This window comes from Oncorhynchus kisutch, linkage group LG1 (genome assembly GCF_002021735.2).
Source record: "Oncorhynchus kisutch isolate 150728-3 linkage group LG1, Okis_V2, whole genome shotgun sequence".
Taxonomy (NCBI): Eukaryota; Metazoa; Chordata; class Actinopteri; order Salmoniformes; family Salmonidae; genus Oncorhynchus; species Oncorhynchus kisutch.
In genome coordinates, this window is record NC_034174.2 from 2,473,696 (window position 1) to 2,501,264 (window position 27,569).

Sequence of the window (27,569 nt, forward strand, 5' to 3'; positions counted from 1 at the left end):
CAGAAAGCGGTCGTTGCAGCAAATCGTTTTTTTTTTTTTTTTTGTAAAGTAATTAACCATCTGTGGTGTCACTGTCTTGGTGTCAGTAGCTGAAGTAATTGTTACAGCATCGGAACTTGTGGTGTGTTGGCCTTGGAAAGTTGTTGGAGTTTATACAGAGATACATTTTAGTACATCGCACAGTTGTGTTATGGAACTGGATAAAATGGACGAGAACGACTGGAAATACCACGGCGAGGGCAACAAAAGCCTAGTGGTTTCTCATGTTCAGGTGAGCTAGTTAGCAACAGTAGCATATGCAGCTAACTAGCTAACATTAGTAAGCTTATAGCTAATAGCTAGCTGGCCAAGTTGTCTGGCGCCGTCCATGTCTAACAGTGGAAAGTTAAATATTGTTTGCTTTATTTGCTACAAGATAGTTAACCTAGATGTCATCTAATTCTTGTACTTTTCCACACCAGTTGCTAACTTAGCTGACAAGCTAGCCAGTTAACTCAACTTAGCTGCATGTCTTTGATGCCTTGGAAGTCAAACGAGCTAGTTCTCTATCTAACCTTGCTGAGTTATCAAGTGGGTTTCAGCAAATACATTTTTACTCCACCGTATTTATAAATAAGATTCACAATGTTGTTGTATCTAACAACTCTCTCTTTCCTATCTAGCACGCCAGAGTCCTTCGGCTACTGAAGTATTCTACAGAAGATGCTGAAAATTCACCTAAGGTGAGTAAAAGTTGTCCCATTAGTATGTAGACTTGTTAGTTCATAAACATTCCAACCGTAACTTGCATAGTAACAAATGTACTACCATATGTCTTGGACTGGTATATTCTGGGAAACATTTAGTGTGTTTATGGTTAATCAACAACTCAATTGGGCTCCCGAGTGGCGCAGTGGTCTAAGACACTGTAGTCCCTGGTTCGAATCCAGGCTGTATCACATCTGGCCGTGGATGGGAGTCCCGTAGGGCTGCGCACAATTGGCCCAGTGTTGTCCGGGTTTGGCCAGGGTGAAAATAATTGGTTCATAACTGATTTTCCTAGTTAAAGGTTGGATAAATAAATGAATAAACTCCTTGTGATAATTTCTAAGGAATTTGATATACATTTGGGTTTTGGAAATCAGCACTGGTGGGAGCCAGGCTAGGGTGAAGTTGGCCCTAGATGCTGATCCTGGGTCAGTTTTACATTTCATCCTCTAATGGGGAAAGGTTAAGATAAATATCTTGGATCAGCTTCCAAGGCCCGAAGGTCCAACTTGGAGTTAAAGGCTTTCATTGACTGCTTGTATCAAGCAAGCGAAGCCGCAAACACTAGTATGCATCATCCATAGAAAAATGAACACACTCGGGATGTCACATCAACCTAATTTCTCTTGACGGTCTGTTTCTTCTCTTCCAGACAACAGATCAAGCTTTCCGCCACATACAGAACATAGTTGACTATAGTCAAAATGTCATGAAGCCACTGCTGGGGGAGAAATTCGTCCACAATGGAGTAAGATAAACATATTGTTGCAAACAGCATGTTGCCTTTTCCCCCACTTGTTAACCGACTCCTGTAATGCCATTATCATGGTAGCGGTGTCATGTAATGCCATTAGCATGGTAGCGGTGTCGTGTAATGCCATTAGCATGGTAGCGGTGTCGTGTAATGCCATTAGCATGGTAGCGGTGTCGTGTAATGCCATTAGCATGGTAGCGGTGTCGTGTAATGCCATTAGCATGGTAGCGGTGTCGTGTAATGCCATTAGCATGGTAGCGGTGTCGTGTAATGCCATTAGCATGGTAGCGGTGTCGTGTAATGCCATTAGCATGGTAGCGGTGTCGTGTAATGCCATTAGCATGGTAGCGGTGTCGTGTAATGCCATTAGCATGGTAGCGGTGTCGTGTAATGCCATTAGCATGGTAGCGGTGTCGTGTAATGCCATTAGCATGGTAGCGGTGTCGTGTAATGCCATTAGCATGGTAGCGGTGTCGTGTAATGCCATTAGCATGGTAGCGGTGTCGTGTAATGCCATTAGCATGGTAGCGGTGTCGTGTAATGCCATTAGCATGGTAGCGGCGTCGTGTAATGCCATTAGCATGGTAGCGGCGTCGTGTAATGCCATTAGCATGGTAGCGGCGTCGTGTAATGCCATTAGCATGGTAGCGGCGTCGTGTAATGCCATTAGCATGGTAGCGGCGTCGTGTAATGCCATTAGCATGGTAGCGGCGTCGTGTAATGCCATTAGCATGGTAGCGGCGTCGTGTAATGCCATTAGCATGGTAGCGGCGTCATGTAGTGTAATGCCATTAGCATGGTAGCGGCGTCATGTAGTGTTATGCCATTAGCATGGTAGCGGCGTCATGTAGTGTTATGCCATTAGCATGGTAGCGGCGTCATGTAATGTAATGCCATTAGCATGGTAGCGGCGTCATGTAATGTAATGCCATTAGCATGGTAGCGGCGTCATGTAATGTAATGCCATTAGCATGGTAGCGGCGTCATGTAATGTAATGCCATTAGCATGGTAGCGGCGTCATGTAATGTAATGCCATTAGCATGGTAGCGGCGTCATGTAATGTAATGCCATTAGCATGGTAGCGGCGTCATGTAATGTAATGCCATTAGCATGGTAGCGGCGTCATGTAATGTAATGCCATTAGCATGGTAGCGGCGTCACGTCACGCCGTTAGCGCGTGGCCGCGGCGTCACGCCGTTAGCCTGGTAGCTGTTTGTTGAAATGGAACTACTTTATTAGTTTCATATGGCAGTCAAATAGTTTAAACTTGAGGTTATCGTCAGTTCTTATTTTCCCTGATATAGGTTCATGATATAGATGAATTAATCAGTTATTCGATCTTGTTGCAGGAGGCTGTGAAGCTCCCATTAGACTTTGTCCGCCAGCTGTCATTGAAGGTCCAGCAGGAAAGGCCAGGTACTTGTTTTCTTTACTCTATTATCAGGGTTTGACATATTTTGGGTTTTATCATGAAATGTAATTTCCTCCTCCACTGTGTTGGTCTGCCTCCTTTGCGACTGTAGAATGTTTTTCAGTTGATGACTATGCGTATATGTATAATGTGGAGGTTTCAGCTCTTTGTTCTACAGTCGCAAAGGAGGCAGTCCTTTCCTCTGGCTCATTCAATCAAAAGCAGTGTACGATGAAGGAAATAGGGTGCTATTTGGGACACAGACTTATTCCACAACACAGTGGAGGAGGAAATGACTTATTCCACAACACAGTGGAGGAGGAAATGACTTATTCCACAACACAGTGGAGGAGGAAATGACTTATTCCACAACACAGTGGAGGAGGAAATGACTTATTCCACAACACAGTGGAGGAGGAAATGACTTATTCCACAACACAGTGGAGGAGGAAATGACTTATTCCACAACACAGTGGAGGAGGAAATGACTTATTCCACAACACAGTGGAGGAGGAAATGACTTATTCCACAACACAGTGGAGGAGGAAATGACTTATTCCACAACACAGTGGAGGAGGAAATGACTTATTCCACAACACAGTGGAGGAGGAAATGACTTATTCCACAACACAGTGGAGGAGGAAATGACTTATTCCACAACACAGTGGAGGAGGAAATGACATATTCCACAACACAGTGGAGGAGGAAATGACATATTCCACAACACAGTGGAGGAGGAAATGACATATTCCACAACACAGTGGAGGAGGAAATGACATATTCCACAACACAGTGGAGGAGGAAATGACATATTCCACAACACAGTGGAGGAGGAAATGACATATTCCACAACACAGTGGAGGAGGAAATGACATATTCCACAACACAGTGGAGGAGGAAATGACATATTCTCCATTGAGGTTTTTTTGCAGTTTTTTTTGTGTCCACAGCCAGGCTAAATGGGAGTCTGGTAAACCCGCCCCTAATGTCTCTGACTGTACATTTGTGTGTGTTTATAGAATGTTGTTGCCAAAGCCCGTGTGTTATGAATGTGTTATAACAACCCATCTGTGTGTTCCATGTCATGGCAGAGTCTCGCTGTGACAAAGTGATGGATACGTTGAGTGGATGTGCCTTGTGTCTGCCTAACCTCACCCAGCTCTCCTCCTGCTGCTGCTGCAGAGAACACAGACCTCCTCTCTGTATAGAGATTAAGGTACAGTCGCAGTCCTCTCATCTCTGTATAGAGAATAAGGTACCGTATCAGTCCTCTCTGTGTAGAGTGTTAGGGACAGGTCCTCTACTTCAAGACTCTTGGAAAAGCATTCCAGGTGAAGCTGGTTAAGAGAATGCCCAGAGTGTGCAAAGCTGTCATATAAAGGCAAAGGGTGGCTCTTTTGAAAAATCTCAAATATAAAATATATTTTGATTTAACACTTACATAGTTCTCATGTCTTCACTATTTATTCTACAATTGATAAAATAGTACAAATAGAGAAACCCTGGAATGAGTCGGTGCAAACTGTGTGTCTATCAAACCCAGGTGGCTGTATTGGCATGGGAAACAAATGATAGCGTTGCCAAAACAAGGTGATAATACTCAAAAGGGAAATAAACTGAACAGTACACTAACAGAAGTTTCCTAAAGAATAAAGACATTTCAAATGTCATTATGTGTGTGTGTGTATATATATATATATATATATGTGTATATTACACAGTGTTGTAACTATCTCTATCAAACACAACCTTCGCAGAGTATTCCTACCCCTTTACCTCTTGTTTTTGTTTTTCAGGGGGTGATCAGCTTTAATATTGTGGCTCGAATGTAGCTTCTATCAATGTAATTGTCTGCATCATTTCTAATCCCCGATATAGTTTTGGTGTGTGTGTGTGAATATAAACTTGAAAAAGAAATGAATATACCTTTATTCCCCAAACCCTACCACCCTTCCCCCAATTGGAATAAACTAATACATGATAACACTTAGGCTTCTACCTTCAGTTTATACACATTTTACAGACACCATCTATTTTACAGTAGTTACATTTTGTTTGTTTTTTGTTTTTACTCATTCCTCTATTTCTGATGTCCATACAGTTTCTATTTTTAACTGTGCTATTTCACAATTGCCTCTCCCATCTCTCTCTCAACACCATCCAGTCCCTTCAGCTCCATTTAACCCTCCCATCTATCTCTCAACACCATCCAGTCCCTTCAGCTCCATTTAACCCCTCCCATCTCTCTCTCAACACCATCCAGCCCCTTCAGCTCCATTTAACCCCTCCCATCTCTCTCTCAACACCATCCAGTCCCTTCAGCTCCATTTAACCCTCCCATCTCTCTCTCAACACCATCCAGTCCCTTCAGCTCCATTTAACCCTCCCATCTCTCTCTCAACACCATCCAGTCCCTTCAGCTCCATTTAACCCCTCCCATCTATCTCTCAACACCATCCAGTCCCTTCAGCTCCATTTAACCCCTCCCATCTCTCTCTCAACACCATCCAGTCCCTTCAGCTCCATTTAACCCCTCCCATCTCTCTCTCAACACCATCCAGTCCCTTCAGCTCCATTTAACCCCTCCCATCTATCTCTCAACACCATCCAGTCCCTTCAGCTCCATTTAACCCTCCCATCTCTCTCTCAACACCATCCAGTCCCTTCAGCTCCATTTAACCCCTCCCATCTCTCTCTCAACACCATCCAGTCCCTTCAGCTCCATTTAACCCCTCCCATCTATCTCTCAACACCATCCAGTCCCTTCAGCTCCATTTAACCCCTCCCATCTCTCTCTCAACACCATCCAGTCCCTTCAGCTCCATTTAACCCCTCCCATCTCTCAACACCATCCAGTCCCTTCAGCTCCATTTAACCCCTCCCATCTATCTCTCAACACCATCCAGTCCCTTCAGCTCCATTTAACCCTCCCATCTCTCTCTCAACACCATCCAGTCCCTTCAGCTCCATTTAACCCTCCCATCTCTCTCTCAACACCATCCAGTCCCTTCAGCTCCATTTAACCCCTCCCATCTCTCTCTCAACACCATCCAGTCCCTTCAGCTCCATTTAACCCCTCCCATCTCTCTCTCAACACCATCCAGTCCCTTCAGCTCCATTTAACCCCTCCCATCTCTCTCTCAACACCATCCAGTCCCTTCAGCTCCATTTAACCCCTCCCATCTATCTCTCAACACCATCCAGTCCCTTCAGCTCCATTTAACCCTCCCATCTCTCTCTCAACACCATCCAGTCCCTTCAGCTCCATTCAACCCTCCCATCTCTCTCTCAACACCATCCAGTCCCTTCAGCTCCATTTAACCCTCCCATCTCTCTCTCAACACCATCCAGTCCCTTCAGCTCCATTTAACCCCTCCCATCTCTCTCTCTCAACACCATCCAGTCCCTTCAGCTCCATTTAACCCCTCCCATCTCTCTCTCAACACCATCCAGTCCCTTCAGCTCCATTTAACCCCTCCCATCTCTCTCTCAACACCATCCAGTCCCTTCAGCTCCATTTAACCCCTCCCATCTCTCTCTCAACACCATCCAGTCCCTTCAGCTCCATTTAACCCCTCCCATCTCTCTCTCAACACCATCCAGTCCCTTCAGCTCCATTTAACCCCTCCCATCTCTCTCTCAACACCATCCAGTCCCTTCAGCTCCATTCAACCACTCCCATCTATCTCTCAACACCATCCAGTCCCTTCAGCTCCATTTAACCCCTCCCATCTCTCTCTCAACACCATCCAGTCCCTTCAGCTCCATTTAACCCCTCCCATCTCGCTCTTAACACCATCCAGTCCCTTCAGCTCCATTCAACCCCTCCCATCTCTCTCTCAACACCATCCAGTCCCTTCAGCTCCATTTAACCCTCCCATCTCTCTCTCAACACCATCCAGTCCCTTCAGCTCCATTTAACCCCTCCCATCTCTCTCTCAACACCATCCAGTCCCTTCAGCTCCATTTAACCCCTCCCATCTCTCTCAACACCATCCAGTCCCTTCAGCTCCATTCAACCCCTCCCATCTCGCTCTTAACACCATCCAGTCCCTTCAGCTCCATTCAACCCCTCCCATCTCTCCAGTCCCTTCAGCGCCATTCAACCCCTCCCATCTATCTCTCAACACCATCCATTTTGGATTTCTATTGGCCATATATTTTAACTGTGCTGTGATGCTTCACAAATGTACTGAACCTTTCTATTCTCATAGCTTCTACAGATTATAAATTAAATAATATTTTTTGCTAAAATAATTTTTATATTATTGATCCATTGACTATAGCAATACTATGTGATTAGAAAAGTTACCTTCAGCGTTAGTTCCAGGTAAATGTTGCAATTCTTCTGCCATTCCTTGACCTGTGACCATAAACAAGCTACAAATGGACAATACCATAATAAATTATCTAATGACTGTCTCTTCGCAGCAAAATCTGCAGAGCTGGGAAGGTTGTGTCCACCATTTATATAACATTATATTGGTTGCAAGAATTTTGGAGAGTCATTTAAATAAAACGCTTTGAATCCGGTGTGGTTTTGCGTGTCAATTCATAAACCCATGGAATCGGTACATCAGTCTCTTCCCAACTATTTTGTCATTTATATGGCACAGCTGTCAGTTTTGTTGGTCCTTAGATGAAATTGGTACAACACCGTTCAAAAGTTTGGGGTCACTTAGAAAGGTCCTTGTTTATTGAAACAATCACTATTTGTCCATTTAAAATAACATTAAATTGATCAGAAATACAGTGTAGACATTGTAAATGTTGTAAATGACTATTGTAGCTGGAAACGGCTGATTTTTTTTAATGGAATATCTACATAGGTGTACAGAGGCCCATTATCAGCAACCATCACTCCTGTGTTCCAATGGCACGTTGTGTTAGCTAATCCAAGTTTATCATTTTAAAATGCTAATTGATCATTAGAAAACCCTTTTGCAATTATGTTAACACAGCTGAAAGCTGTTGTACTGATTTAAAGAAGCAATAAAACCGGCCTTCTTTAGACTATCTAATCAAACCCCCGAGCTGACAACGTACAAATCTGTCGTTCTGCCCTTGAACAGGCAACCCACTGTTCCTAGGGTGTCATTGAAAATAAGAATTTGTTCTTAACTGACTTCCCTGGTTAAAAAAATATTATTAAAATAATGACATTGGGAAATTTTTGCAAATTGATTAAAAACAGAATTGCCTTATTTACGTAAGTATTCAGACCCTTTGCTATGAGACTTGAAATTGAGCTCCGGTGCATCCTGTTTCCATTGTTCATCCTTGATGTTTCTACAACTTGATTGGAGTCCACCTGGGGTAAATTCAATTGATTGGACATGATTTGGAAAGGCACACATTTGTCTCTATAAGGTCCCACAGTTGACAGTACATGTCAGAGCAAAAAAACAAGCCACAGGGAGTTGTCTGTAGTGCGCTGAGACAGGATTGTGTCGAGGCACAGATCTGGGGAAGGGTACCAAAACATTTCTGCAGCATTGAAGGTCCCCAAGAACACAGTGTCCTCCATCATTCTTAAATGGAGGAAGTTTCAAACCACCAAGACTCTTCCTAGAGCTGGCCGCACGGCCAAACTGAGCACTCGAGGGAGAAGGGCCTTGGTCAGGGAGGTGACCAAGAACCCGATGGACACTGACAGAGCTCCAGAGTCCCTCTGTGGAGTTGGGAAAACCTTCCAGAAGGACAACCATCTCTGCAACACCAATGTTTTAAAATTTTCATTTAACCTTTAAGTAGGCAAGTCAATTAATCCTTTTAATGAGCAATTCGGCATTTTTGCTAGAGTGGCCAGACACGAGCAATTTAAGTAAAATGCACATGAACGCCCGCTTGGAGTTTGCCATATGGCATGTGAAGGCCAAAGATTGAACTCTTTGTCCTGAAAGCCAAGTGTCACATCTAGAGGAAACCTGGCACCATCCTTATGATGTTGGCAGCATCACGCTGTGTGGATGTTGTTCAGCGACTGGGAGGCAAGTACAGAGAGATCCTTGATGAAAACCTGCTCCAGAGCGCTCAGGACCTCCGACTGGGGTGAAGGTTCACCTTCCAACAGTACAACGACCCTAAGCTCACATATTGTCTATAGGTGAGGTGTCTCTCCTCTCTGTATAGGGATATTAAGGTCTATAGATGAGGTGGTTTGTTGTTAACATGAGATCAGAGGATTTTGTTTCTGTTATGAATGACCAGCTGTCCTCACCTCATAGCCACACAATGGCTGACTGAAAATGTCATTAACAACAGTAATTTTAAAAGTAGGATTTTACAGATCAGTGAGTCAAACATACTCACTGACAGAGTATTTCAAAGACAAATACCTGATGATACTCCTAGTATAATGAATAGGTACGGCCCTGGGTTACTGAGAACAGGCTATAAGGGAAGGGTGAGCTTGGGAGCGTGGGTTTGGAAGTCATTATAAGAAATGGATGATTGTGTTGAGCTTGAAAAGAGACGTTTTGGTTGGAAAACGATTAATCAAATCAACTCATCCACCATCCACCGTTGACTCACTTTTGTTTATTCATTCTTGTCTTGTGTTTTACAGCCCAAATGTGGATTTCTACCAGCCTCTAGACACATTACGAAAGACATCAAGAGGAAGGTGTGCCGGTTTTGTATGCATCAACATTTCAAGGTGAGCTGATATTGTTTTGGAAATGAAACTGGAAGAACCTGTTGTAGTACTGGTTGAGGGTTCTTCATCAGTAGAAATGACATGTACATTTTAATAATGACTAGAACATGAGAATCTTTATAGAACGACATGGAATCACTGGTCACTTTAATGTTGACATACTGCTTTACTCATCTCATATGTATTTACTGCATTCTACTGTATTCTAGTCAATGCCACTCAGATATAGCTCATCCTAATATTTATACATTTAGATTTTTGTGTATATGTTGTGAATTGTTAGATATTACTGTACTGTTGGAGCTAGGAACACAAGCATTTCTCTACACCCACAATAACATCTGCTAAACATGTCTGTGACAAATAAAATGTATTAATTTGCATATATGATTAATGTTACCGCTTGTTTTGACGACACCAAACAATAGAAATGGGTTTGAAATATTCTAGTAGGCATTTGTAGTGAAAGTTGACTGTTCTGGTGTAATCGGTATCTGCCCCCTGGTGGTGGGATTGTAGAATTGCAACTGATGGAGACAGATTGACTGACTGACTGTGGTCTTCTCTCTAAATAAACAGTTAGCCAATGGAAAGTGGAAACGGCTGAGCCGGTACTGTCCCTTGGACCTGTTCTCAGGGTAAGTAACAGTACCCTTCACCCCCCCCCCCCCAGTTATCACTGTCCCTTGGACCTGTTATCACTGTCCCTTGGAGGGCTTGATATTGAACTTTTTTTTAGCCACTTGTCCTTCAGATAACAGGACAGATTTTTTTTCACTTGTCCCGGCAACAACAACAAAAAGGTCCGTAACCCTGTCGGCGAAAAGTTAGACTGAAATGAGTGAAGTATGAAAGTAACAGTCTACGCTTATCCAGAGACTATCCAGAGACTATCCAGAGACTATCCAGAGACTATCCAGAGACTATCCAGAGACTATCCAGAGACTATCCAGAGACTATCCAGAGACTATCCAGAGACTATCCAGAGACTATCCAGAGACTATCCAGAGACTATCCAGAGACTATCCAGAGACTATCCAGAGACTATCCAGAGACTATCCAGAGACTATCCAGAGACTATTCAGAGACTATTCAGAGACTATTGAGTCATTGACAAAAGATATTTAGGGGAGCCAAATGTTTTCTAGCAGCGTATTCCTCTCTGCTGGTGCTCTGGTACTATAGAGATGTGTAGTAGTCTAGGTCTATCTGGTACTATAGAGATGTGTAGTAGTCTAGGTCTATCTGGTACTATAGAGATGTGTAGTAGTCTAGGTCTATCTGGTACTATATTCACTGAGTGGTTTAATAGACCAGGTCATATCCACTGAGGGGTTTAATAGACCAGGTCATATCCACTGAGGGGTTTAATAGACCAGGTCATATTCACTGAGTGGTTTAATAGACCAGGTCATATTCACTGAGGGGTTTAATAGACCAGGTCATATCCAATGACCAGGTCATATCCACTGAGGGGTTTAATAGACCAGGTCATATTCACTGAGGGGTTTAATAGACCAGGTCATATCCACTGAGTGGTTTAATAGACCAGGTCATATCCACTGAGTGGTTTAATAGACCAGGTCATATTCGTATCGACTGGGTGGTTTAATAGACCAGGTCATACCCACTGAGGGGTTTAATAGACCAGGTCATATCCACTGAGTGGTTTAATAGACCAGGTCATATTCACTGAGTGGTTTAATAGACCAGGTCATATCCACTGAGTGGTTTAATAGACCAGGTCATATCCACTGAGTGGTTTAATAGACCAGGTCATATCCACTGAGTGGTTTAATAGACCAGGTCATACCCACTGAGTGGTTTAATAGACCAGGTCATATCCACTGAGTGGTTTAATAGACCATGTCATATTCACTGAGGGGTTTAATAGACCAGGTCATATCCACTGAGTGGTTTAATAGACCATGTCATATTCACTGAGGGGTTTAATAGACCAGGTCATATCCACTGAGTGGTTTAATAGACCAGGTCATATCCACTGAGTGGTTTAATAGACCATGTCATATTCACTGAGGGGTTTAATAGACCAGGTCATATCCACTGAGTGGTTTAATAGACCATGTCATATTCACTGAGGGGTTTAATAGACCAGGTCATATCCACTGAGTGGTTTAATAGACCAGGTCATATCCACTGAGGGGTTTAATAGACCAGGTCATATCCACTGAGGGGTTTAATAGACCAGGTCATATTCATATCCACTGAGTGGTTTAATAGACCAGGTCATATCCACTGAGGGGTTTAATAGACCAGGTCATATCCACTGAGTGGTTTAATAGACCAGGTCATATCCACTGAGGGGTTTAATAGACCAGGTCATATCCACTGAGGGGTTTAATAGACCAGGTCATATCCACTGAGGGGTTTAATAGACCAGGTCATATCCACTGAGTGGTTTAATAGACCAGGTCATATCCACTGAGTGGTTTAATAGACCAGGTCATATCCACTGAGTGGTTTAATAGACCAGGTCATATCCACTGAGGGTTTTAATAGACCAGGTCATATCCACTGAGTGGTTTAATAGACCAGGTCATATCCACTGAGGGGTTTAATAGACCAGGTCATATCCACTGAGGGGTTTAATAGACCAGGTCATATCCACTGAGAGGTTTAATAGACCAGGTCATATCCACTGAGTGGTTTAATAGACCAGGTCATATCCACTGAGTGGTTTAATAGACCAGGTCATATCCACTGAGAGGTTTAATAGACCAGGTCATATCCACTGAGTGGTTTAATAGACCAGGTCATATCCACTGAGGGGTTTAATAGACCAGGTCATATCCACTGAGTGGTTTAATAGACCAGGTCATATCCACTGAGGGGTTTAATAGACCAGGTCATATCCACTGAGGGGTTTAATAGACCAGGTCATATCCACTGAGTGGTTTAATAGACCAGGTCATATTCATATCCACTGAGGGGTTTAATAGACCAGGTCATATCCACTGAGTGGTTTAATAGACCAGGTCATATCCACTGAGTGGTTTAATAGACCAGGTCATATCCACTGAGGGGTTTAATAGACCAGGTCATATCCACTGAGGGGTTTAATAGACCATGTCATATCCACTGGGTGGTTTAATAGACCAGGTCATATCCACTGAGTGGTTTAATAGACCAGGTCATACCCACTGAGTGGTTTAATAGACCAGGTCATATCCACTGAGTGGTTTAATAGACCAGGTCATATCCACTGAGTGGTTTAATAGACCAGGTCATATTCATATCCACTGAGGGGTTTAATAGACCAGGTCATACCCACTGAGTGGTTTAATAGACCAGGTCATATCCACTGAGTGGTTTAATAGACCAGGTCATATCCACTGAGTGGTTTAATAGACCAGGTCATATCCACTGAGTGGTTTAATAGACCAGGTCATACCCACTGAGGGGTTTAATAGACCAGGTCATATCCACTGAGTGGTTTAATAGACCAGGTCATATTCATATCCACTGAGGGGTTTAATAGACCAGGTCATATTCACTGAGGGGTTTAATAGACCAGGTCATATCCACTGAGTGGTTTAATAGACCAGGTCATATTCATATCCACTGAGTGGTTTAATAGACCAGGTCATATCCACTGAGTGGTTTAATAGACCAGGTCATATTCACTGAGGGGTTTAATAGACCAGGTCATATCCACTGAGTGGTTTAATAGACCAGGTCATATCCACTGAGTGGTTTAATAGACCAGGTCATATTCATATCCACTGAGGGGTTTAATAGACCAGGTCATATCCACTGAGTGGTTTAATAGACCAGGTCATATCCACTGAGTGGTTTAATAGACCAGGTCATATCCACTGAGTGGTTTAATAGACCAGGTCATACCCACTGAGGGGTTTAATAGACCAGGTCATATCCACTGAGTGGTTTAATAGACCAGGTCATATCCACTGAGTGGTTTAATAGACCAGGTCATATCCACTGAGAGGTTTAATAGACCAGGTCATATCCACTGAGTGGTTTAATAGACCAGGTCATATCCACTGAGGGGTTTAATAGACCAGGTCATATCCACTGAGTGGTTTAATAGACCAGGTCATATCCACTGAGGGGTTTAATAGACCAGGTCATATCCACTGAGTGGTTTAATAGACCAGGTCATATCCACTGAGTGGTTTAATAGACCAGGTCATATCCACTGAGGGGTTTAATAGACCAGGTCATATTCATATCCACTGAGGGGTTTAATAGACCAGGTCATATCCACTGAGAGGTTTAATAGACCAGGTCATATCCACTGAGGGGTTTAATAGACCAGGTCATATCCACTGAGTGGTTTAATAGACCAGGTCATATCCACTGAGTGGTTTAATAGACCAGGTCATACCCACTGAGGGGTTTAATAGACCAGGTCATATCCACTGAGTGGTTTAATAGACCAGGTCATACCCACTGAGGGGTTTAATAGACCAGGTCATATCCACTGAGTGGTTTAATAGACCAGGTCATATCCACTGAGGGGTTTAATAGACCAGGTCATATCCACTGAGTGGTTTAATAGACCAGGTCATATCCACTGAGGGGTTTAATAGACCATGTCATATCCACTGAGTGGTTTAATAGACCAGGTCATATCCACTGAGTGGTTTAATAGACCAGGTCATATCCACTGAGGGGTTTAATAGACCAGGTCATATCCACTGAGGGGTTTAATAGACCAGGTCATATTCATATCCACTGAGTGGTTTAATAGACCAGGTCATATCCACTGAGTGGTTTAATAGACCAGGTCATATCCACTGAGGGGTTTAATAGACCAGGTCATATCCACTGAGGGGTTTAATAGACCAGGTCATATTCATATCCACTGAGGGGTTTGATACAACAATCAGACCAGATCCTGGAGATCCTCTAGAAAATACCTTTCATTATTGGCCCAAATCATCCAACATTCGAGAAACTATATTTTCTGAGCTGATATTTTTCACCGCTTTGCTGAGACTGTGCTCTGTCTACATTGTTCTCTTGCTTTGTGTAAATATAACAGTTCGATTATGTAAAGAAATATATATGGTTTTGTACATGTCCAATCGGACGACTGTATTCTATATTCTGATTGTCTGACCTTTTTTCTTTTTGACTTGCCTCATTTATGTAGACCGATATCAAGCCCTGTTCAGAGTAGAGCCAGGTGCTCTTCAATACATCCAGTTGGTGTTTGATTCCACAGCAATAAACATACATGGAATACTCACCCTGAATCTCTCTGCCCAGGAACAAACAGAGAATGTCCCTCGCCATCAAGAACTTGATAGAGGAACCACAGAATAACTTCAACATTTTCAAGGTATGTCAGAGCTTTCACCAGGTCCGCTGTTATTCGAATGCCAACAAGCATTTCGCTATACTCGCAATATTATCTGCTAACCGTGACCAGTAAAATGTGATTTATCCTGTGTCCCGGTCTAGGTAACCAAGATGTAGGTTAACTTCTGTTATATAGTATAGACCCTGCAGACCTGGGGGGGGGGGGGGGGGGGGGGGGGGCTTGTAGTGAGGGTGGAGAAATCGATAGTTGCATATCGGGATATTATTGTTGACGATATATCACACTATTTTTCTCAATAATATTTTTGCCGTAGTTGGTTGTACCTGCACCAAAACTCCAGTATTTTTCCATCAGCTTTTTCTCCGTCTTTTTTGAGTAGTGAGCCAACATGTTTTCAGCACTTATTTGATTTCCATTTCCATGACTGATCAGAATGTGTTTTCTCATGGCTCTCGCTTATCACTCTGCAGCAGACATATGGTGAGCAATATGTTTGGAAAATCAAATCCACAAAATCCCAATACATATAGAATCTGCATCTTAAGTATTGTGATATCGTTTGGTCCCTGGCATTTCCCAGCCCTTTTGGCTTGACAAATCAGTTACAACGCCTTTTTCATTTATTTTTTACATCTTTCCTTACTCTGTCTATCCAGGGTGGAGAGTGTATCTACAGCTGTAATGATGATGCCGACGTGTTGCAGGACCTGGATGAATTGGCTCAGCATCTACGACCATACTTCCTCCCTAGTGGCAGCCTTCTCAACAGGCAGCAGTCTAGTAAAGTTGGTATCCAAACTAGACATCCGCATATTAGTGTTTCACTTTCCTTTTTAATGTTGGTTGTTGTGGGTGACGTTGTGGGTGAGGGTTTCTGGTTACAAGTAGGATTTTTTGGTCATATTTGGGAGCATCGAAAATTGGTGAACTGATGTAAAATGTGTCTGTGTTGGATACTTTGTCCAGCCCTTGTTATGTTATTTATCAAGTTATTACTTGTTATTATGGGTAAAACACGTCATTTTCCCACTCGCCCTGCACATACAAGTTTATTTACACTGAACAAAAATAGAAACGCAACATGCAACAATCTCAAAGATTTTACTGAGTTTAAAGTTCAGAAGGAAATCAGTGTAATAAATTCATTCGGCCCTAATCTATGGATTTCATATGACTGGGAATACAGATATGCATCTGTTGGTCACAGATCCCTTTAAAAAAAGAAGGCAGGGACGTGGATCAGAAAATCAGTCAGTATCTGGTGTGAACTAGATTTGCATCATACAGCGCGACACATCTCCTTCACATAGAGTTGATCAGGCTGGTGATTCTGTAGAATGTTGTCCCACTCCACTTCAATAGCTGTGCGAAGTTCCTGGATATTGGCGGGAACTGGAACACTGTCATACACGTCGATCCAGAGCATCCCGAACATGCTCAATGGGTGACATGACTGGTGGATATGCAGGCCATGGAAGAACTGGGACATTTTCAGCTACCAGGAATTGTGTACAGATCCTTGTGACATGGGGCGGTGCATTATCATGCTGAAACAAGAGGTAATGGCGGCGGATGAACGGCACAACAACGGGCCTCAGGATCTCATCATGGTATCTCTGTGCATTCAAATTACCATCGATAAAATGCAGTTGTCCGTAGCTCATGCCTTCCCATACCAATAACCCCACCATGGGGCTCTCTAATCACAATAGAGCAAACTGCTCACCCACACAACACCACACACGCTGTCTGCCATCTGTCCAGTTCAGTTGAAACCGGGATTCATCCGTGAAGAGCACACTTCTCCAGCATGCCAGTGGCCATTGAAGGAGAGCATTTTCCCCACTGAAGTCGGTTACGATGCCAAACTGCAGTCAGGTCTAGACCCTGGTGTGGACGACGAGCACACAGATAAGCTTCCCTAAGACGGTTGGACGTACTGCCAAATTCTCTTTTTTTAAATTTTACCTTTTATTTAACTAGGCAAGTCAGTTAAGAACAAATTGTTATTTACGATGACTGACTTCCCCGGCCAAACCCGGACGATGCTTGGTCAATTGTGCGTCGCCCAATCGCGGCCGAATGTGATACAGCCTGGATTGGTATAGAAATTAACATTAAATTCTCTGGCAACAGCTCTGGTGGACATTCCTGGTCAGCATGCCAAATGCATTGAGACATCTGTGACAAAATTGCACCTTTTTTAAATGGCCTTTTATTGTCCCCAGCACAAGGTGCACCTGTGTAATGACTACTTGCTGATATGCCGCACCTGTCAGGTGGAAAGGAGAAATGCTCACTAACGGATGTAAACACATTTGGTCACAACATGTTGATATGTTCATTGTGTGTATGGAACATTCCTGGGATCTAATATGTCCTCTTAACCTGTAACTTTTGTTTCTACCCCAGGTGGTTCTGCATGAGTTGATTCAAGTGATCGTGAGCGCCCTGTTGAGCTCGTGGGACTGTCCTCGCTCCGGGCAGCTCAGGAAGACACACCTGTCTGAGGGCAGAGTGACGTGTGAGGCCAGCCTGCTGCACCGGGACCTGCTACGCAACGGTGAGACTTGGCAGGGAGTCTTTGCTCTAGGCTGCTCTGGGGCACGGGACCTGCTACGCAACGGTGAGACTTGGCTCTAGGCTGCTCTGGTGCACGGGACCTGCTACGCAACGGTGAGACTTGGCTCTAGGCTGCTCTGGTGCACGGGACCTGCTATGCAACGGTGAGACTTGGCTCTAGGCTGCTCTGGTGCATGGGACCTGCTACGCAACGGTGAGATTTGGCAGGGAGACTTGGCTCTAGGCTGCTCTGGTGCACGGGACCTGCTACGCAACGGTGAGATTTGGCAGGGAGACTTGGCTCTAGGCTGCTCTGGTGCACGGGACCTGCTACGCAACGGTGAGATTTGGCAGGGAGACTTGGCTCTAGGCTGCTCTGGTGCACGGGACCTGCTACGCAACGGTGAGATTTGGCAGGGAGACTTGGCTCTAGGCTGCTCTGGTGCACGGGACCTGCTACGCAACGGTGAGATTTGGCAGGGAGACTTGGCTCTAGGCTGCTCTGGTGCACGGGACCAGGTTTACGCTATGCTTCACTGCAGTGTTTCTAATGATGTCACAGATGTGATTCGTCTGTTATGCCTTCATCAGGGCGTGAATGGGGGATGTCAACGAATGGCCTGTTTTAACTCTTAAGTGGCTCAAATCCCGTTAACGGGACCGATTTGACAACATCTGGTGAAATGGCAGAGCGCCAAATTCAAAAAGAATTATAACAAATATTTAACTTTCATACATTCACAAGTGCAAACCACACCCCCACACCAAACCACACCCCCGCACAAAACCACACCCCTGCACCAAACCACACCCCTGCACCAAACCACACCCCCGCACCAAACCACACCCCCGCACCAAACCACACCCCCGCACCAAACCACACCCCCGCACCAAACCACACCCCCGCACCAAACCACACCCCCACACCAAACCACACCCCCACACCAAACCACACCCCCACACCAAACCACACACCAAATTGAAGCTGAACTTGTTGTTAATCTAGCCACGGTGTCCGATTTCAAAAAGGCTTTATGGTGAAAGCACACCATGATATTATTTGAGGACAGCACCCCATCAAACAAACACAGACAATGATATTTCAACCCGACAGGCGCGACACAACTCAGAAATAACGATATAATTCGTGCCTTACCTTTGAAGAACTTCTTCTGTTGGCACTCCAATATGTCCCATAAACATCACAAATAGTCCATTTGTTCGATTTAATTCCGTCATTTTATCTCCAAAATGTCAATTTATTTGGGGCATTAGATTTTTTGGTTCCAACTCGCGCAACATGACTAAAAAATATCTAATAAGTTACCTGTAATCTTGAGCCAAACATTTCAAACAACTTTCCTAATACAACTTTAGGTATTTTTTTTAACGTAAATAATCGATAAAATTTAAGACGGGATAAACTGTGTTCAATACCGGAGGAAAACAATGAAAGCGTGCTTCTGGATAGCCGTACTACCTAATTTCTCTAAAGAAAAACATAAACCAATTTCTAAAGACTGACATCTAGTGGAAGCTATAGGAACTGCAAGCATATTTATTTTAAAACTGGCTTACCATAGAAAACAATGAAACAGATTGACCTAAAAAAAAAAAAAAACTGGATGGATTCTGCTCGGGGTTTCGCCTGCCAAATCAGTTCTGTTATACTCAGACATCATTCAAACAGTTTTAGAAACTTTAGAGTGTTTTCTATCCAAGTCTACCAATTGTATGCTAGCTTCTGGGCCTGAGTAGCAGGCAATTTACTCTGGGCACACTTTTCATCCGGATGTGAAAATAGAGCCCCTAAGCCTAGAGTTATGTGTGATCCAGTGGGCACACGATCACCAACACTGTACAAATGAGGAGTGGAAAAACATTGCCTGGTCCAACGAATCCCGCTTCCTGTTACGTCATTCTGATTGCAGAGTCAGGATTTGGAGTAAACGGCATGAGTCCGTCCATGGCCCCGTCCTGCCTGGTGTCAACGGTACAGGCTGGTGGTGTAATGGCGTGGGGAATGTTTTCCTGGCACGTTAGGTCCCTTGATACCAATTGAGCAATGTTTCCATGCGCAGAAGAATTCAGGCTGTTTTGGAAGCATAAAGGGGCCCGACTCAGTACTAGATGATGATAATAATAAATTAACTGATCACTGAGTATCGTTTTGAGTCTAATCCATTTTAATTTTTATTTTTCAGGTAACCACTGCCTACCCAAAGATTGTGTCTTGGACAAAATCTTGGGGACTCAGATGTTGGATAATTTAGATATTGAGGGTTTGAGCCCCCTTCTTAAACGAGTGGAACAGCATCTACAAATGTTCCCCAAAGAGAGGTGAGAACCTGAACCAGATGAATGACTTGAATGGGACCCTCCCATTCAACTCACTGTTCCATCATGGACCGGTGGCCATATTGAGTGTACCATAACTATAGTGTTGGGTGTTTTTTTAGTTTTTTTTTACTGTTCTCCAGTGAAGTATTAGATGTACTGTGGACCTTCCCATTCAACTGTTCTATCATGGGTTGGCCCGGCGGCCATATTGAGTGTACCATAACTATAGTGTTGGATGGTTTTTGTACTGTGTAAATTCGTCTACTAATTTGGCGTGTACTAACATACATAGACCGCTCGATGACGTGTGCACGCGGTCAAATCACCAGTGTAGGTTACTTTCTAAATGTTACTAGTTATGGTAATAAAATTGTAACCAGTAACCTCATTTTGGATAACACCAACTCAGTAATGTAATCGGATAACTTTCAGTTACTTTTAGGTGACGTTTCCCTTTTAAAGGGAGTTAGATGACAATAAGGATCCGTCAGACCCATTTGGTGTCTGATTGTGACTCACTCTGGTGCTACGTTCTTAGCTAGAGCTGGGCCATATGGCCTGGAAGTCTCTTTTATTAAACTCTGGTGCTACGTTCTTAGCTAGAGCTGGGCCATATGGCCTGGAAGTCTATTTTATTAAACTCTGGTGCTACGTTCTTAGCTAGAGCTGGGCCATATGGCCTGGAAGTCTCTTTTATTCAAATCAAATCAAATCAAATTTATTTATATAGCCCTTCGTACATCAGCTGATATCTCAAAGTGCTGTACAGAAACCCAGCCTAAAACCCCAAACAGCAAGCAATGCAGGTGTAGAAGCACGGTGGCTAGGAAAAACTCCCTTTTATTAAACTCTGGTGCTACGTTCTTAGCTAGAGCTGGGCCATATGGCCTGGAAGTCTATTTTATTAAACTCTGGTGCTACGTTCTTAGCTAGAGCTGGGCCATATGGCCTGGAAGTCTATTTTATTAAACTCTGGTGCTACGTTCTTAGCTAGAGCTGGGCCATATGGCCTGGAAGTCTCTTTTATTAAACTGGTGCTACGTTCTTAGCTAGAGCTGGGCCATATGGCCTGGAAGTCAATTTTAATAAAATAGTGGGCTATTAATAATGATGTCTTTAAATAAGCTCTGTTGTGTGTAGACAGAGAGGAAGAGGTGAATATCATGCTAAAACTCATTTGAAACAATTGAATTTGATATATTGCCCAGCCCTACTTTAATGTTCACCTTTGTTCAGTGCTGAATTGAATGTCATTCAGAACAAAGGTGTCGTGTATTTTACCAACACCCTGTCTGAAGTCATCCAACAAGTCATCAGCTAGTTTTTTCACAACAATTTATTTCCCTTGTAAGTTTTTTTTTTAGTAATCAGATTACATGTGCTCTATAACCCTGCAAATCAGTCATGTAGGCTTACACATGATCTGATTGGTGTTTCTGGTAGTCTGTACTGGAATCATGATCTGATTGGTGCTACTGGTAGTCTGTACTGGAATCATGATCTGATTGGTGTTTCTGGTCGTCTATACTGGAATCATGATCTGATTGGTGCTACTTGTCGTCTATACTGGAATCATGATCTGATTGGTGTTTCTGGTCGTCTGTACTGGAATCATGATCTGAATGGTGCTACTGGTCGTCTATACTGGAATCATGATCTGATTGGTGCTACTTGTCGTCTATACTGGAATCATGATCTGATTGGTGTTTCTGGTCGTCTGTACTGGAATCATGATCTGATTGGTGCTACTGGTCGTCTATACTGGAATCATGATCTGATTGGTGTTTCTGGTAGTCTGTACTGGAATCATGATCTGATTGGTGCTACTGGTCGTCTATACTGGAATCATGATCTGATTGGTGCTACTTGTCGTCTATACTGGAATCATGATCTGATTGGTGTTTCTGGTCGTCTATACTGGAATCATGATCTGATTGGTGTTTCTGGTAGTCTGTACTGGAATCATGATCTGATTGGTGCTACTTGTCGTCTATACTGGAATCATGATCTGATTGGTGTTTCTGGTAGTCTGTACTGGAATCATGATCTGATTGGTGCTACTGGTCGTCTATACTGGAATCATGATCTGATTGGTGCTACTTGTCGTCTATACTGGAATCATGATCTGATTGGTGTTTCTGGTCGTCTATACTGGAATCATGATCTGATTGGTGTTTCTGGTAGTCTGTACTGGAACCATGATCTGATTGGTGCTACTTGTCGTCTATACTGGAATCATGATCTGATTGGTGTTTCTGGTCGTCTATACTGGAATCATGATCTGATTGGTGTTTCTGGTAGTCTGTACTGGAATCATGATCTGATTGGTGCTACTGGTCGTCTATACTGGAATCATGATCTGATTGGTGCTACTTGTCGTCTATACTGGAATCATGATCTGATTGGTGTTTCTGGTCGTCTATACTGGAATCATGATCTGATTGGTGTTTCTGGTCGTCAATACTGGAATCATGATCTGATTGGTGTTTCTGGTCGTCTATACTGGAATCATGATCTGATTGGTGTTTCTGGTCGTCTATACTGGAATCATGATCTGATTGGTGCTAATGGTTGTCTATACTGAAATCATGATCTGATTGGTGCTACTGGTAGTCTATACTGGAATCATGATCTGATTGGTGCTACTGGTAGTCTATACTGGAATCATGATCTGATTGGTGCTACTGGTAGTCTATACTGGAATCATGACTTCTTCCAGTCTCATAATGGCTGTGACTGGCACATGTCCAACATATGGATCATTCATGTAAATGATCAAAAGCTGATTCAAATATCACAGAGTGGACCTTTACAGACGGTGGCTCTCTGAATATCACAGAGTGGACCTTTACAGACGGTGGCTCTCTGAATATCACAGAGTGGACCTTTACAGACGGTGGCTCTCTGAATATCACAGAGTGGACCTTTACAGACGGTGGCTCTCTGAATATCACAGAGTGGACCTTTTACAGACGGTGGCTCTCTGAATATCACAGAGTGGACCTTTACAGACGGTGGCTCTCTGAATATCACAGAGTGGACCTTTACAGACGGTGGCTCTCTGAATATCACAGAGTGGACCTTTACAGACGGTGGCTCTCTGAATATCACAGAGTGGACCTTTTACAGACGGTGGCTCTCTGAATATCACAGAGTGGACCTTTACAGACGGTGGCTCTCTGAATATCACAGAGTGGACCTTTACAGACGGTGACTGACCCTCTCTCCTCCAGATGCAGGCTTCAGATGGACGGGCCGTACAATGCCAGCTTCCTGGAGAAGGTCCAGAACTGTCCCGCTGAAGACGATGGCTCCCTGGAATACGCTGTCGGGAAGGTGAGAATCTCTTCTTCCTGACCAATGTGACGTAACGATGTAAACCGACAGTATTGAAGCAAACAGTCTTGGTTCTTTACAGAAGACTATTTAAATATCAGTCGAATTGATGAGGGGCCTTTTGTGATTTGTGTTTTCCATTTAGATGCAATTATATTTTAATACATTTTTCCTATGAAATGTCAATGTGTACAATATGATACATGCAGTTTAATGTAATATCATGTTGTATATTTTTTCAAATATTTTTTTAACCTTTATTTAACTAGGGAAGTCAGTTAAGAACAAATTCTTATTTTCAATGACGGCCTAGGAACAGAGGGTTAACTGCCTGTTCAGGGGCAGAACGACAGATTTGTACCTTGTCAGCTCGGGGATTTGAACTTGCAACCTTCCAACCATGTAATGTAAACCATAATGTATTATCATGTTGTATAATATGATTGCTTCCCATCAGGTCCACCAGTACAGAGTTGCCATGACAGCCAAGGACTGCTCCATCATGGTCGCCATAGCAACCTGTGGGGAAGACGACGGGTGAGAGAACTCTTACTGCTGGGCTGGAACAACACCCTGCACGCACACCCAGACACCTGTGTGTGTGTATGTATGTATATATATACACACACACACACACACACACACACACACACACACACACACACACACACACACAGGTGTCTGTATATATATAGTATTGTCCAACCATGCTTTTTAAAGTGTACAAATGTGCTCTTGGGGCACTGCTCTCCAGCTGACCTTGTGCTTGTTGCTAGTGTCTGTCTACTTTTTAAAGTTAAAATTATACTTTACAAATTCAAGCTTTCCGGTATGTTTCGTCCGTGTAGGTTGGACCAGAGCCTGGAGATCCAGACTACGAAGCCTCGCTTCACATGCTCCGTGTCCATCCTAGACCTGGACCCTAAACCCTACGAGAGCATCTCTCACCAGAGCAGACTGGACTCCAAGATAGTCAACCACTACCTGAGGAGGACACAGCCCAACAACCAGGAACTAGACAACCTGGAGGAACTGGCCAATCAGAGCCTGTTCCTGGGCCGGGACAGAGACGGAGAGGATTGTACTCTGGTGTTCCATCCTGTATAGCAACTCCCTCCGCTGCCTGGCCTTGTGCTGTCTGGCTGTTACCCACTCCCCTGTACCCGGACCCTAACCCCCCTCCCCCGTACCCCCAGACCAACCGCTGCTGTGGAACTGAAATAATGATTTGAATGAACTGAGAAACATATCCTTATTTTAGATTTGTGTTTTCTCTTTAAAAACGAAACATAGTATGGCATATGTTTTTGGTTTTCTAGACCTGGTAAAAAATTGTTTTATGACTACCGCTAGCTGCAACAGAATACCATCCCGGGTACCATGTTTGTTTCTGCTGCCAGTATGAAGGAGGTCAGAGGTAGTTTCACAAGTCAATGCTAACTAATTAAATGATTTTATGACTACCGCTAGCTGCAACAGAATACCATCCCGGGTACCATGTTTGTTTCTGCTGCCAGTATGAAGGAGGTCAGAGGTAGTTTCACAAGTCAATGCTAACTAATTAAATGATTTTATGACTACCGCTAGCTGCAACAGAATACCATCCCGGGTACCATGTTTGTTTCTGCTGCCAGTATGAAGGAGGTCAGAGGTAGTTTCACAAGTCAATGCTAACTAGCGTGACAGGAACAGTTAGTATGCTATCTGTTCCTGTTAATCTGACGACTAAAGTCAATAGACTGTTAGTTTACACGTCCTCTTGCAATTAAATGTAGATAGTTTCATTATTTTGAACGGTCTACCAAATCTATTAATTTTAAAAAGTTGATTTTACTTCTGCTTGCTATTTATTATTTACGTGATGATACAAGACGTGACTTTTCAATGTTTTTGCTAACATATGATGGGGGTCCCTTTTGTCGCCGGTTTGCCTGGGCGGGGGTCCCTGGGTCATGGGTTTGCCTGGGCGGGGGTCCCTGGGTCATGGGTTTGCCTGGGCGGGGGTCCCTGGGTCATGGGTTTGCCTGGGCGGGGGTCCCTGGGTCATGGGTTTGCCTGGGCGGGGGTCCCTGGGTCATGGGTTTGCCTGGGCGGGGGTCCCTGGGTCATGGGTTTGCCTGGGCGGGGGTCCCTGGGTCATGGGTTTGCCTGGGCGGGGGTCCCTGGGTCATGGGTTTGCCTGGGTCATGGGTTTGCCTGGGCGGGGGTCCCTGGGTCATGGGTTTGCCTGGGCGGGGGTCCCTGGGTCATGGGTTTGCCTGGGCGGGGGTCCCTGGGTCATGGGTTTGCCTGGGCGGGGGTCCCTGGGTCATGGGTTTGCCTGGGCGGGGGTCCCTGGGTCATGGGTTTGCCTGGGCGGGGGTCCCTGGGTCATGGGTTTGCCTGGGCGGGGGTCCCTGGGTCATGGGTTTGCCTGGGTGGGGGTCTCTGGGTCATGGGTTTGCCTGGGTGGGAGTCTCTGGGTCATTGGTTTGCGGGGGTCCCTGGGTCATGGGTTTGCCCGGGCGGGGGTCTCTGGGTCATGGGTTTGCCTGGGTGGGAGTCTCTGGGTCATTGCTTTGCGGGGGTCCCTGGGTCATGGGTTTGCCTGGGCGGGGGTCTCTGGGTCATGGGTTTGCCTGGGCGGGGGTCTCTGGGTCATGGGTTTGCCCGTGTCATGGGCTTGCCCGTGTCATGGGCTTGCCTGGATGGGGGCTGTAACAGCAGAACTGTCTTCAATGGCCCACTATTCACTACAGGACACTAGTGGCCAAGGCCCCCTATTGACCACAGGACACTACTTCAATGGCCCCCTATTGACCACAGGACACTAGTGGCCAGGGCCCGTAGAGCACTAGACGGACCGTTTCAGGACAGATCCAGGAACAGGCGGATGGAGAAGCAAACCACTGATCTGATTAGTAACTTTGTCAGAATGACTGGATTGACCAACATGTGGCTCTGAAATGGAAGCCTATTCCCTATATAGTGCTCTGCTTTTTGACGCTGTAGTGCCTTATCTAGGGAATAGGGTGCCATTTTTGATGCGCGCTTTGAAACCTAAGATATAACAGGTGTGTGTGTGTGTGTGTGTGTGTGTGTGCAGTATAAATACAAAGAAAGAGAACTATTTTAAAATAGGACATTGCTGTTTAGCATTTTCTATTTAAATTATTTATTTTTTTAGATATCGTACTAATGCTATATTGACATGCATATATAGATGTGTACATGTGGCATTAACAGATATTTCGGTAACACTCGACACCCAGCGTCATAGCATGTTATGACACTGTCATAACACTCAAATGTATATTTACACATGTGACATTTTGTTAGTTTATGGCTGGCTATGACACCTGCCATAAGTGTCCAAACCAACATTTATTAAAATGTGTTTTCCCTGCCAAGAAGTTTCCTTTCGTTTGAACGTTTGTTTCTTATGTCCTTTGTTGTAATGAAGTTTAGTCATTTTGTTTTTTAAAATGTTAAATAACTTGTAGAAAATATACTGTGTAACACTATCATGAAGTATTACGACCATCATCATCATATCAGCCAGATGGGCCTATCAGCTACATGACCTTATGTCAGTCATCTGTCACATAGAGGGGGTCTTGTCCTGCTCCTGCAGTCATCTGTCACATAGAGGGGTGTTCTCCTGCTCCTGCAGTCATCAGTCACATAGAGGGGTCTTGTCCTGCTCCTGCAGTCATCGGTCACATAGAGGGGTCTTGTCCTGCTCCTGCAGTCATCTGTCACATAGAGGGGGTGTTGTCCTGTTCCTGCATTCATCCCAGTCATCAGTCACATAGAGGGGGTGTTGTCCTGCTCCTGCATCCATCCCAGTCATCAGTCACATAGAGGGGGTGTTGTCCTGCTCCTGCATTCATCCCAGTCATCAGTCACATAGAGGGGGTCTTGTCCTGCTCCTGCATTCATCCCAGTCATCAGTCACATAGAGGGGGTCTTGTCCTGCTCCTGCATTCATCCCAGTCATCAGTCACATATAGGGGGTCTTGTCCTGCTCCTGCATTCATCCCAGTCATCAGTCACATAGAGGGGGTGTTGTCCTGCTCCTGCATCCATCCCAGTCATCAGTCACATAGAGGGGGTCTTGTCCTGCTCCTGCATTCATCCCAGTCATCAGTCACATAAAGGGGGTCTTGTCCTGCTCCTGCATTCATCCCAGTCATCAGTCACATAGAGGGGGTCTTGTCCTGCTCCTGCATCCATCCCAGTCATCAGTCACATAGAGGGGGTGTTGTCCTGCTCCTGCATTCATCCCAGTCATATAGAGGGGTCTTGTCCTGCTCCTGCATTCATCAGTCACATAGAGGGGTCTTGTCTTGCTCCTGCATTCATCCCAGTCATATAGAGGGGTCTTGTCCTGCTCCTGCATTCATCCCAGTCATATAGAGGGGTCTTGTCCTGCTCCTGCATTCATCAGTCACATAGAGGGGGTCTTGTCCT

At 44.3% G+C, this 27,569-nt stretch overlaps 1 protein-coding gene across 1 annotated transcript; it reads left to right on the forward strand.

Annotated features, from left to right (window-relative positions):
• Positions 1 to 26,509, forward strand: LOC109880438 (inositol-pentakisphosphate 2-kinase). Its single transcript, XM_031834124.1, has 14 exons — positions 1 to 271; positions 663 to 722; positions 1,400 to 1,495; positions 2,852 to 2,918; positions 4,005 to 4,129; positions 9,482 to 9,571; positions 10,151 to 10,209; positions 14,825 to 14,897; positions 15,536 to 15,664; positions 17,292 to 17,442; positions 19,646 to 19,781; positions 23,015 to 23,117; positions 23,575 to 23,654; positions 23,966 to 26,509. Exons 1-14 carry the CDS (start codon positions 191 to 193, stop codon positions 24,222 to 24,224), a joined length of 1,509 nt encoding a protein of 502 aa, XP_031689984.1. The 5' UTR covers positions 1 to 190; the 3' UTR covers positions 24,225 to 26,509.
• The last annotated feature ends 1,060 nt before the right edge of the window (positions 26,510 to 27,569 follow it).

Bases quoted from the DNA above. Each gene is read 5' to 3' on its own strand.
- LOC109880438 (XM_031834124.1), top strand. From the start codon at position 191: ATGGAACTGGATAAAATGGACGAGAACGACTGGAAATACCACGGCGAG. The intron at 19,782-23,014 runs GTGAGAACCTGA...TCTCTCCTCCAG, and splicing joins CAAATGTTCCCCAAAGAGAG to ATGCAGGCTTCAGATGGACG. The intron at 23,118-23,574 runs GTGAGAATCTCT...GCTTCCCATCAG, and splicing joins TGGAATACGCTGTCGGGAAG to GTCCACCAGTACAGAGTTGC.